Source organism: Echinops telfairi, unplaced genomic scaffold, assembly GCF_000313985.2.
Source record: "Echinops telfairi isolate 266 unplaced genomic scaffold, ASM31398v2 ScPeMD7_7424;HRSCAF=8462, whole genome shotgun sequence".
Lineage (NCBI taxonomy): Eukaryota > Metazoa > Chordata > Mammalia > Afrosoricida > Tenrecidae > Echinops > Echinops telfairi.
In genome coordinates this window covers 17,457,134-17,470,417 of record NW_022111324.1, presented here as the reverse complement: position 1 = coordinate 17,470,417, position 13,284 = coordinate 17,457,134, and the positions used below count along the sequence as shown (strand labels likewise).

Genomic DNA, 13,284 nt, shown 5'->3' with positions numbered 1-13,284 from the left:
AAAAAAAAAAAATCCAACAACTGTATCCACTGCCTATTAGGAGGTCAGATTTGCTGGGTGTGTGACTGGGTTCTGTGGGGGCTAAACTGGCAGCCCAATGGACACTTTTCATACATCTGGGCACAGGATGAGGCAGGAGTGGGGCACAGAGAGGTGGACCCTGAGACTAAGTGGTCAGTGAGTTGCAGGTACCAGGAGGGTAGCTGGTAGAGTTGGCTCTGGCCGCCACTATCTTGTTGGTGCATACAACTTCCTGATCATATACAGCCAGCATTGCCTGAGCCAAGCACCTGGGAGGGCCCTGACTAAGGAGCAGACCTAGTGCCTTTAGCATAGGCCCAGGAGCCATAGCAAGGGCTGTCCTGCACAAGGAGTGAAATGTCGCACAGTTACTGGGTGGGTGAATGAAGCCAGGAGTGGGAGGAGAAGGCAAAGGAAGGGTGCTTAGGGCATTGGGCTGCTCCCTGGGCCCCACTGCTCATTCACTCTGGGGGTTGGGGTTCTTTAAAGCCATGTGGGAAATAGCAAACAAAAGGGGAGCTGCTTTCTTTTTAAAGACAGACACAAAATCTTATGGGATCATATTAATGTGGTCAGACATCTCCCAAATTGATGTTATATAATACATGTATCTATATACTATGTAGATATAGTATATATTTTATGTACAGTATATATACACTATATAAAGCATATATTCACATCCAAATAAATAAAAATATATACATAAACACACGAATCATACAATCACATGTATGGTGTATAGATATAGACATGAAATATGTGTGTGCATACGCATACATATGTGTGTATATGCATATATTTGTGTATGTGTATATATATATTTATACACACATATCCTAGGAGACTTCAAAAAAATTCATGGAAAAATGGGATTTTCCATGAACTTTTTGATGCCTCTCAAATGGGCAAAGGCCACATAGAACATAAACAGAATGAGAAGTTGGTTCTTTTAAAATAGTAATAAAATTAATAAACTGTTAGGAAAACTGAACAACGAAAAAGAGAACCCACAAAATAGAAGATCCTAGAACTATTTCAAGAAAATACTATCAAAAACTTAATATCGAGTTTGTCCAGAGGGTTAGATTGCTAAGTGCAATGTCTATGGTTTAAACCCACAAGCTGCTCAGAGAGAAGAAGATACGCTTGTCTGCTCCTGTCCACATTTACCGCCTCAGAAACCCTAAATCAGGTTGTTATTTGAGGTCAACTCAATGATATTAGTACCTGACTGGAGCAAACAAGAGAGAAGGAAGTCAAAAACACAAAGAAGAAGCCATTCTACAGGAACCACACACCACAGGAAAGCACTGCCTCACCCATCCAGCTGGCTCTGGCTCCCCCTCCCTACAGTCCCGACGGAGGCCAGAATAATAGTCCTGCAGAGAATGGAAGCACATTGCAGAACAAAACTCAACATCTGAGTAATAAAGCAGACTTACTGAACTGGCAACAACATGGGGAACCTCTAAAATGATCACCCTGAATTTTGTTTTAAATTTCAAACTGAAAGTACACCCAGGTACCACCTTTCAACATTTTAAGTTTTTTTTTAAACAAAAACTTAATGCTAATAAATTTGAACTGAATAACCTGGTATTTTTTTTGCGGGGGTGGTGGGGAGGGAGGATTCAACTCATCAAAATTGACCTAACCAAAAAAACAAGAAAACAAACAATTTCCAAATTTATTTCTAAAGTTCAATTCATAATTTAAAATATTTCCTCAATGAAAATTCAAGATTCAGAGAATGGCATTGCTGATTACAGTACATCCATTATGAACACCAACCCCATGCAAGCGCTTTGAGAAAAATTGGGCAATAAAAACTTGCTTTGGGGAATTAAACATAATTTTGATCACTAAACTAATAAAATAAAAGGAGTCAAGTTCTAATACATAAAAATAAAAACAATACCTTGGAATAGAATCCTAACTATTAAATAATGCAAAACTTCCAATCCCCTCCCCTTCATTCCCTAAGTATGTGACATTTAGAAGCTTACCAGTGTAAGTCAATACATTAACAGAAAGAAGGAAAAACTATGTGATCACATCAATTGATGCAGAATAAAGAACTTGATGTATTTCAGCTTCCTCTTCTCAAAAACGCTACAAAATAATAAGAGAAATTGGAGAAAACCTGTTGGATTTCAGAAGGGTTATTCACGCACCCATTCACTGCCATCAAGTTGATTTTGACTAATTGGAAAATCCAATATTTTATAGAGAAAACTCTTTCCTCACAGACTTATGGTCAATAAAATACAAGTATATAGTCTTGTATGTATAAATGGATAAGATGATTATAAAATTTATATAGAAATGTAAAGAATCAAGAATAGCCAAGACAAAGGACAGAAGTAGACAAATTCACAAGGGACAACACTCAAATAGCTAACAAACTCATGAGGTAATGCTCATGATCACTAGCCATCGGGGAGATGAAAATCAAAACAACGATGAGCTCTCCCCTTCCACCCACCATAGCAGTCCAATTGAAAAAACAAAAACAAAACAGAACAACAAATGCTGGAGAGGGTATGGAGAGACTGGAGCTCCTATAAACTGCTGGTGGCTTTTAAATATGAACAACCATCATGGAAATTAATACGGTGCTACCTAAAACAACTGGAAATAGAAATACCATATACCCCTCAAGACCTTTGCTGGGAAGATACCCCAAAGAAATAAGAAACAGAACATGAACAGGCATATTCTCCCCCATGCTCATTTCAGCACAGTTCATAATAGCAAGAAGCTGGAAACAGTCCACAAATCCATCACTAGGTACATGGATAAAGCTCTGGTGTGCACACACAATAGAATACTATGCACCCCTAAAAACAAGAATGAACCCAGGAAGCACCTCATGCCATGGGTGAACCTGGAGAACATTATGCTCAGTGACGTTAGTCAATCACAAATGACAAATATTGCATGTGTCCACTACTATAAGGATAAACCCAAAACAAAGTCAGGCTTCTGCCCTCGGGGCACGTAGCCTTCTAATCTGGTCTCCCAAACTAGGCTGTAGAGAACCTGCCTAGTGTCCAGGAGCCATAGATCACCCCTTTTATAAGGAGATTTCACCTCAACTGGGGTCAGCTTCTCAATATAGGGGAAGAAGGAGAAGACCATTCAGTTGCTGTCATACAACATTGTGCTACAGTCCCCCCAAATTAACAGACACCCCTACCATAGTGATAAGTAAACCTTATTGGATATTCAAGTCAAGACTGGGGGAGGGGTCATGCATGCCTCAAAGAATGTAATTATACTTCTGTTGATGGGTAAGCTGGGTGGAGCAACCTCCTATCATGGACAAAAAATACTTAACCATACTTATATAGAACCTATATAGGTGAGAATATGCCCAGTATCCTAACTGGTCACTTTTGACCTAGTTTCTACCCAGCCCTTAGTGAACCAGGCCACGTGCTATAGACTACTGGGACTTTAGACTTACAACATCCTTCATAGGCCACACCAGAAGGATTATATGTGGAAACCATACTAAATGAGGTAGTTAGTTTATTGTGCCAACCTGGCTGATAAACACATGTGGGGTTAATTGACTGGCGGAGGGGAGGGATAAATGGCTCAGTGAGCCTCGCCTTTCTAGTTCTCCGGTCTCTTGCTTTGTGATGGTTGCACCAGGGTGCAGCTGCCTTAACAGTTCCATGCTTCAACTAGCAAGGCTCACTTCCTGCAAGACATCCCTGAGGAGAAGCCACATGGACCTACCCTGATGTAGCCCTGAGTGCTGGAGCACTAGTGTGGAGACCCCTGCCAGCGGTGAAATGCTTACAAGTTCACTGATTTGGCTTTCCTCCTACAGTCGGTGTCATTGCGTGTGTTTTGTGAGATGGAGGAGTACTTTGTGGATTGGTGTCAGACATATGGGTTAATGTTGGACTTGTGGGTTTGGGCAGCCCTGGGTTGGGATGTTTTCTTGATGTGCATTTATCCTTTATATAAAACTCTCTCTTATACATGAGTTTCTGTGGATTTGTTTCTCTAAAGTACCCAGACTGACACACTAAGTGAACTGGACTTTACTTCAAACTCACCTGTAGCAAATTTAAGTGGCGTACTCCCTTGGAATTAATGCTGACATGCCCTAGGGTGAAAAGAAGTAGATGAATGCTATCCCAAGGTTATGGAGTTGGTGGTCTTGACTTTGGTTCAGATCTTTTGCTTTGAGAGTACCCATGGAATGGTGGCCCAGAGCTCTCCTTGCCTTCTTATGGTCTATTTTAATCTGGTAGGCATGGTTCTGCCTTTGTGAATCAGTGTTATTGAAAATTCTGCCATATCACCAATCCTAATTGCTTGTGTAAAGTGTATGTAACTTAAGCATTTAATCTGTACAAGTAAACAGTTCGTGTATTGCTATCTGAAAAACCAGCCTATAGACATATCCTGTCCCTTTCTCAAATGTTTTAAATTTTATACCATTGGCTAAATTAATCACGTTCAATTGCATTACCTTATGCCCCAGGGTGATAAGTCATAATGTTTTCTATCATAAAATGATAACGGTGTCTCTAAAGTGAACCAGAGACATATTAAACCATAGATATATGAATGGACTTTGAGTTCATACTTAATTCTAGCCCCCATCTAAGAAAAATTAGTTCTGATGGTATTGCCCAACTCTAAACTTGCCCTCCCCTCATAAAGAGATCACTGAAGATATAGGTACTACAGAAACGTATGATGAAGAAGCCAGATGGTGCCTAGCTATCAGAAAAGTAGCCAGGCATCTGGGGGCTTAAAGGGTAGTCTTCAAACAAGCAGCCACCAAAGCGAGGCATCAACTAATCCACATGGAAGAAATATACCAGCCTGTGTAATCCAAGGATTGAAAATCACAAAATGCAAATACGAGGGACGGAATGCTATCAGAGCTTAAATTCTGAACCCCCAGTTTGCAGAAGGTTAACAATGGATAACAATGGATGCCCAAAATCCAACACAGGGTCCCACAGATTAAGCCTCCAGGGAACCCGTCTGACTGTATTCCAGGGATGTGATAAGTCTCTCTATCAGACTGGGATCATTGTCAAGTTGACTGTGGCAGATGTAGTTAGGGTGACATGCAACACCTTAGCATTTGGTCTCCCTTTGACTCATTTTAAAGTTGTTTCAGTTTTTAATATTTTCTGTTTTCTTTTTGATTGAGGATATTCTCTCTCTTTGTCATTGTGGGTTTTTAAAACTTCTTCTTCTTTTGGATGTTTTGGATGATTTCTGTGTATGAAATCCAGGATAGGTAAATCCATGTAGGCAGTAACTGGATTAATAATAACTTAGGGGCATGGCAGGGGAGTTTGGAAGGCAATGAAGAGCTAATAACACAGAATATGAGAAGAAAATGCTCTGAAATTGATTGTAGTGATGATTGCACAACTCTTCTTAATATGATTGAACCATTAAATTATGTACATGAATTATATGCCAATAAAACTATTAAAAAGAAATAATAAAAATGTAAACAACAATAGGATGACCAAACAACAAGAACAGCCAAGGTAATCTGGAAGAAAATAAAGTGGTAGGACTTGCATTATCAAATGCTTACACTCTTTAAAAAACATTCAGTAATCAAATTATAAGCTACTGGTATACCATGATAAGTCAATAGATTTATATTGCAGACCAATAAATAGAATTGCACACATATGCTTAGTTTACTTTTTAAAAAGATGACATAGTGCAGGATAGTGGGGAGAAGAAAGTTTTCGTTATGGAGAAAAAAATCTTGATCCCGACCTCACGCATTATACAAAAATTCCCTAAATATGAAAATCAAAACAGTAACATTTCTAGAAGGTCACATCAAAAAATGTATCTTATTGAGAGGCAAATATGTTTGAAGAGGGAGTGGGGAGCGGGGAGGGCGGGGAAATAATGAGGACCTGATGCCAGGGGCTTAAGTGATGAGCAGATGTTTTGAGAATGATGAGGGCAATGAATGTACAAATGTGCTTTACACAATTGATGTATGTATGGATTGTGATAAGAGTTGTATGAGTCCCAATAAAATGATTAAAATAAATAAATAAATCAAATTGGACAAATTTATTAAAATGTAGAACTTCTTCTGTTCATCCAGAGCTGCTTACTATTAAGACCAAGAAAAGGTAAGTCAGATAATGGTGGAAGATATTAAATGACATACAACTATAATGTGTTTATTTTCAGAATTTATAAAGAAATTACATAAAAGAGTAAGAAGAAAGTTAGATAATGCATTATAAAATGGTCAAAAGACTTGAAATGTATTTCAAAAATGAGAGGATGTTTAAATGGAAAATAAGCATACAAAAGACTCTCAATGATACTAACCTTCATGCAAATGCAAACCAAAGGGAGAGGCCAATGTGCCAGAATGATTTAAATGAAGTCTCAAAGTTACCAAGAGTTGGGTAAATCTGTAGCAGTTTGAGTATCCATTAACCTCTGGTAAATTAGAACAAGGCCTTTTGAAAATTATTTGAGATTACCTACTAAAACAGACTCTCAGCATACGTAGAACCCAACAGATTTATTCTATGTACCTGGTTGTTATAGGGTGCTGTCAAGTAGAATTTTGACTCAGAAAACCCAAGTGAGAGCCCCATAGGGTTTCCGAGGCTATAACAAGTATAGGAGCAGATTGCCATATCTGGCTCCTGTGGAGCCTCTGAATATATGTAAATACATTTAAAGAGCTGAGTATATGTGTATACACACACACACACACACACACACACTCAGCTCTTTAAATCTACCCAGCTCTTGACATGAACCAAAAGGATTGTCATAGCAGAACTATTTGCATTAGTGAAAATTGAAAATAGGCCATGTTCATAAATATTAGAATGGACAAGTGGTTATGTATTGGGCTGCTAACTGAAAGGTCAGCAGTTCAAAACCATCAGCTGCTCCACCAGAAAAAGACAGGGTTTTCTCCTCCCGGAAAATTAGTCTTGGCAACTCAGAGGGGTAGTTCTTCCCTAACCTGTGTTATCGCCATGAGTTGGTATCCTCTCCATGCAGTGAGCTTGGTTTTTCTTGTTATATTTATACATTGGAGCACTATGTAGCAATAAACATGAGCACACTACTGTGAAACGAAACAACTTGAATCCCATATAGACAATGTTCAGCAGAAACGCACCATATAGACAATGTTCAGCAGAAACGCACCATATAGACAATGTTCAGCAGAAACGCACCATATAGATAATGTTCAGCAGAAACACACCATATAGATAATGTTCAGCGGAAACGCACCATATAGATAATGTTCAGCGGAAACGCACCATATAGATAATGTTCAGCAGAAACGCACCAGACATAATTGCACTCTATAATTTTTTTAACACATAGAGTTCAAAAATAGGCAAAACTATTCTACAGTGATAGAATTAAAAATAGTAGGTACCATTATGGGGTAATGGCTGGGAAGGAGTAGGAATGATAATACTCTATTTATTGATCTTGTGGTCATTAGAAAGGGTGTCGGCTAAAAATTTGCTGAGTTGAACATTTCTGAGTGGTGCACTTTTCTGCATGTACATTAGACTCTGATAAAATGATTATAAACAAGGAAGTCTAAAAAGTTCAAATGAAGTAAAAACAAATTCAAAATCTAAAATCAATGAGATACCAGAAAGAAATTTCTTAACTATCCAATTCAAATGCATCTTTACACACACACACACACACACACACACACACACACACACACACACACACCATTTTTCACAAAAAGACCACTTACTTTAAGCCAAACCTCATCTTCTCTCTCCAGACTACCTTCTGGCTGCTCACTCCCTCCGTCCTGAGGTCTATTTCCACTGGTGGCACAGGGAAACCAGCCAGTAAAGGGACGATTCTCAGGTAAATCTGGATGGTACCATGTGCAGATCTGAAATACAATATCAGCCAAATATTAAGCATGGAGGGTGAGAGGTAAGTGATGGCAAAATCTCTCCTTCACAAAACCCAAGTTTCACTCCCTGTCTGAGTGCCTCATGATCATCTTATTGGCAGAGAACTTTCTCCATGTAAAAGGATTTCTAAATTCTCTGGGAACCTCAAGAGACTAACTTACCAGGGTAGAAAAACATACATGACCAACCGCCCTCTGTCAGCCCACTGTCAGCCCAGGACTTGATCAAAGACCCTTCTGGCACATTGTATTCAATTGCTCCTAGTAATAGGCAGACAGTCTATCTATGACGACAGTTAGGTCCTTACCCAGTAGGGTCAGCTGGCCCCAGGAGTGGTCTAACTGAAACAGGGAACCACTGAGCCAGGGCAGTGAGACTCCAGGAAATGTCTTCCACTTCACTTAGGGAAGACAGACAGACTAGACTGAAAGCCACTTCAGAGAGCTGCCACTAACTCAGAAGCTCCCAACTTTCCTGGCGTCCTGTCATTGGACACCAGGCCTCCTGGAGTAAGATTCCAGAATTAGGCCGAGAGTGTGTGTGGCAGACACGGTTAGATGCCTATCCACATCCATTTCTCCTTTCTTTCTTTCTTTCTTATTAACAACCCTGGTTTTGTTCAAAATGGCAGTATAGCTAGTAAAACCGAAAAAGAATAAAAGTTGATCTCTTCAGACTCCCTTACAGCAAAGGAGGATGAAGTAACTTATTGGATCTGGTCAATAAGAGAGATGTCAGTGAAATTCTATAGCATAGGATTTCAAGAAGCACTGCTCTTGAAAGAGGAAAGGCTCAGCTACAATGGCTCCATTTCTCACTGGCTTTCCCTCTATTCCGGCTGGAAATGCTGTCTTCACGCCCAGAAGATCAGCACCTGTCCTGTCAGCCGGAAGAGGAGTGCTGCGAACAAACATGGAAGAACAAGAAGAGCCACCTCAGGCCTGGATGAGCTCCTTCCACTAGAGCACCACCAGGGACTGCTTCCGTGTCGCCTTGGGGACTTCCTCTGAGATGGTACATCTCATTACTGTATCATTGCCTGAAATGTGCAAAGGGCTAAATCCCATTTCTGTGAAAAACAAACAAACAACAAAAATCCCCTACACTGCCCATTATTACATTAAATGAAAAGTCTGTTTGGTCACTGAAGGATCTGGAATGGCTCCAAGGAGTGAAGAACTCTACAGCTTTGTAATATTTAAATAGAATTCAGGAAACACACTGGGATACTGATGAATGGATAAACAAAATAGGGTGCATACATACAGCTGACTATTAGTCAGTAGGAGAAATGAAGTCCTGAAACAAGAAGTCATTATGCTGATCAAAGTAAGCCCATCATAAAGGGATAATGTATAGCCTCATTTATAAAGAATAACCAAAAAAGGCAAATGTAGAAAGACCAAAGTTTATTAGTAGTTACCGGGGCAGAGAGAGGAGAAAAGGAAGATTGAGGGTGATGGGGAAATTACATTGAGTATGGGTAAGGTTGCACAACTGATAATATAATTGCTGTCAATAAATGGTTGTTGTTAGGTGCCGTCGAATCGGTTCCAACACTATCTATGACAATGAAACACTGCCCGGTCCTGCACCGCCCTCACAACTGTCCCTGTGCTTGAGCCCACTGTTGCAGCCACTGGTCCATCCACTCCATGAGGGTCTTCCTCTATCAACTTTACCAAATAAAAAATTGTACACCTACATAAAGTCATTCGGGAAAACATTGTGCGATGTGTATACAAACATGCTTCAAAAGTTTGTGTGAGAATTCCATGTTCTATAAACTTTTTGGAGTTCCCTTATCTTGACACAAATGAAAGAGACAGAAAGCACGCAGCTGCTTGGGTTGCATGTGCACAACCAAACATCTCATGCCTTCGTTCCTTGATTTGGGAATGCTTGAAGCTTTCAGAGGTTTAATACTTTGGTTTCTTAGGACACCTCTGTTAATTGGCCTAATAACGTGTTTATTATTTGTTTTACCTCCTAGGTTGTTGTGTAGTGCATGGGGTCTTAAACGCTTGCAAGCAGCCATTCAAGGCGCATACTTGGTCTCAATTCCCCTGGAGTAACAGAGGTAGGAGAGTCAGCAACAGGAGCTGGCAGGCATGGCTCGTTGCCTCCAGGAACAAGTGCCGACTTTGCCAGGAGAACAGGAGAGGTAGAAGAAGACTCTTGGGCGAAAGAGGAGCGATGCAGGAAGAATGTCATGGTCTGAAGGGCTGTAGATGTTCTGGAGCCATGGGCAATGGATGAATCCACGAACCCATTGCCTGAGAAAAGTCCTTAAAACTTAAATTTAAAACGTGTTCTGAAGTCATCTAAACCGGAACAGTAATTTAGATCGCTAGTAGAAAGGGTCTGCCTTGAGGATTTTGCTCATTTAAGAATTATCTGTATGGAATAAAGCAGACAACTTGAGCGATTAGATGGGAACTTTGGGGTGCAATCAGTTTATATAATAAGAAGGAGTGACTCCACCAAGGAGGGTGAGAATGGTTTAACGACTCAAAGAAGGTAATCAATTGTACCCAGACAATCTAGTGAAGTGGTATATGACTATGTTGTGTCAACAGTAACTAAAATTTATAGGGAAAAAAATGAACTGAAGTGGGGAAAAGTCATTAATAGAGCATCGTAGAGTGCTCCGAGGATCCCGCCTACAGAGGTAAATACACAGGGAACATTGGCCACCTACGGATGTGTTTATAGTGCTAACCCTACAATTTCTTCAGTGATAATAATGTGTTTATGAAAATGTATGAGAAAACCGGGGTCCAAAGTGGTTAAGTGAGTCGCCAAACAGCATGCAGCCATCATCACAGTGTGTCCAGGGGTAGAACCCAGGCTTTCTGACTCTTGTCTGTTTCTCTTTCTTCTGGTATAACAAATTCTCTTCAATACAAAGCCCAAGTGTAATTTGTGCCTCAGGTATTTGGAAGGTAAATTTTGAGATGCTCAGGTATGCTTTAGAGTTACCCACTACATAGTCTAAACATTCCCAGACAAAAACTAAGGAAGTATGAGTGGTTTGGGGTGGAGGTGTGTAGGGGTTAACTGTGAGTCTGGAAGCTTTTCACTTAACATGATCTTGTACTGAGTGCACCAAGGCTGACAGTTGATGGTAACACTGGTAGAACCAGGAGAAAATTGTAAACTCTCATTAGGCATCGAGGGGAAGCACTTTACAATATTGGTCAGTCATGACCTGGCTTAACTTACCATGGAATGAGGCTTTCCAGTTACCAGGGAAACAGGACATTCCTTCTTGTCTTCATGAGAGGAGTACGCTTGGGTAGCCCACTGATCCAAGTATCCTTGAGGAGTAAATAGTCCACAGTCCGAGATGCTGGTTTCCTTCTCAAAGGGCTCACAGATCCCGTCTCCTTCATAGACGTAGCACAGGCTTGGTTCCCCTGCCAAGCAATATGGCACTTGAAAAAGGATATATTTTTCATGAAAAAACGAACATAGGAGTGTTTGAAACAGTGTTTCCCCTCTTCTAGCAAAGAGAATCCTGTAATTGCCAGCCAGTTTAATGCTCACCTCAAACACACAAATAATACACATGGACACATTCACACATGCATACACCGCATACAAACTATATACACACCACATACACCTAAAAAGAGGTTCCGTTTTTACCAACTGAGACGTACAGTCCATTTATGTAATACGAAAAAAGAGAGGAGGAATAAAAACGCCCATTACTGTCAAATCCAATGCATGATAGAACTGATCTAATGGAACTGAGCTCCACAGGGTTTTCTTGGCTATAATTTTATGAAAGTCGAACACCAGTCTCTCTTCTAGGGCACTCTGTGCTGGAATCTAATTTAAATATGCAACTGCTAAACTTTTGGTTAAGAGCCCAGAGCAAACAATTTGTGTAACCCAGAAATTTCATGTCTACATAATAAAGGTATGTTGAGGGGTGGGACTGCCGGGAGAATTCCATGTGGACACAGCAGTGGTGGACAAGATGTAGGAAGCAATATGAAAGTATATGTGAGAGAGACACTTAGGAGTAGATGGGGTTATAAAAACAGTAGATAAGAGAGGAAAGGGTTTTTAATAATGGCCATGGTGTATTACACAATTGGGTGCCATTCATAGCTTTTGAAGTATTAAAGTATCTAAGGGTACTTTCTTGTTTTGTTTTCTAATTACTTATTGCTGCTAAATTGTATAAAAGCTCTGAATTAAACTGGGCAATATATGCTCCAGAGTTTAAAAAGTTACATATATATTATTTACTTTAGTCTTATCATAACTGCATAAAGTGTGCATTTTTGTTTGCGTATTTTATAGTTGAGAAATTTGAAAATCAGCCACTTTAAATGACTTGGCAAAAGTCACGTGACTCATAGACCAGAGAGTTGGATTTGAACCAGACACACAGAATCCAAGTCTTATGGACTTGCTGTCATGCCACAAATATAGCAAGCTGCGACAGTCATTATCTTCAAGAGCAAACAAGTGAGACATGGCTGCTTATGAAACACTGCTGGTGTTTCAAAGAAAGTGGTGTGTGCTAGACAAGTAACACACTTCCTCATAGGAAAAGCCTACTCAGTGCATGGTGTGGGTTTTCACAGACATGAAGACTCACTTTCTTCAAGAGTAGAAAACGGAAATTCAGGCATAAACCAGTATTCAGTTCTATCATGCTTTCTACCTATGTACAGAAGATGGGAGGTATCTGGTTCAGTGTATTCTGCACAGCCTGACCACATCTGGAGGATTGAAAATGAAGCACGCCAAGCTGGGGCAAATAGGAAAGGGTCTGGAAAGCCAATCACACGAGGGGATGTTTAGATTGGAATGAAGAAGAGTGGGAGGCACTTCACATCTCTGAATGGTAGTCAAATAAAACATTCCAAAAACAAAGCATTCCTTGTCATTTCACAGCAAAGGGAAAAGCACTTGATTAAGCAGTAGGAAAGCTGATTCCCAGTCCTGGCTCTACAGAGATCTTGTTGTATGCCCTTGGATGAGTCACTAAAATTCTCTGGGTCTGAGTGTCCAAACCAGAGAAAGAGAAGTTTTTCATAACAGATAAAGCCACATTTAAATCAAATGATCTATTTCAAGGTACACTTTTCACTGCGGGAAGTACATAGGCAGAGCAGAACAGTCATCTCTAAGGAATGAGTCGTTTGCAGGCTAACTGCATATCTGCAGAGAACAAGACCTTTATCAGATTGGCAGCATTTGTTGGAGAAATGGATGGATGGATGGATGGATGGATGGATGGATGGATGGATGGATAGATGGTTGGATGGATGGATGGATGGATGGATGGATG

The 13,284-nt window shown here is 40.2% G+C and overlaps 1 protein-coding gene across 1 annotated transcript in view; it reads right to left on the bottom strand.

Moving 5' to 3' along the window:
• PAPPA2 (pappalysin 2) overlaps positions 1–13,284 on the bottom strand; it is a 350,680-nt gene that overhangs the window by 144,387 nt on the left and 193,009 nt on the right. The window contains exons 10-11 of the mRNA XM_004706814.2: positions 11,196–11,389; positions 7,799–7,945 (exon numbers count right to left, since the gene is read on the bottom strand). Of these exons, the coding sequence (XP_004706871.1) occupies positions 7,799–7,945; positions 11,196–11,389 (341 nt within the window). The remainder of the gene's footprint in view (positions 1–7,798; positions 7,946–11,195; positions 11,390–13,284) is intronic.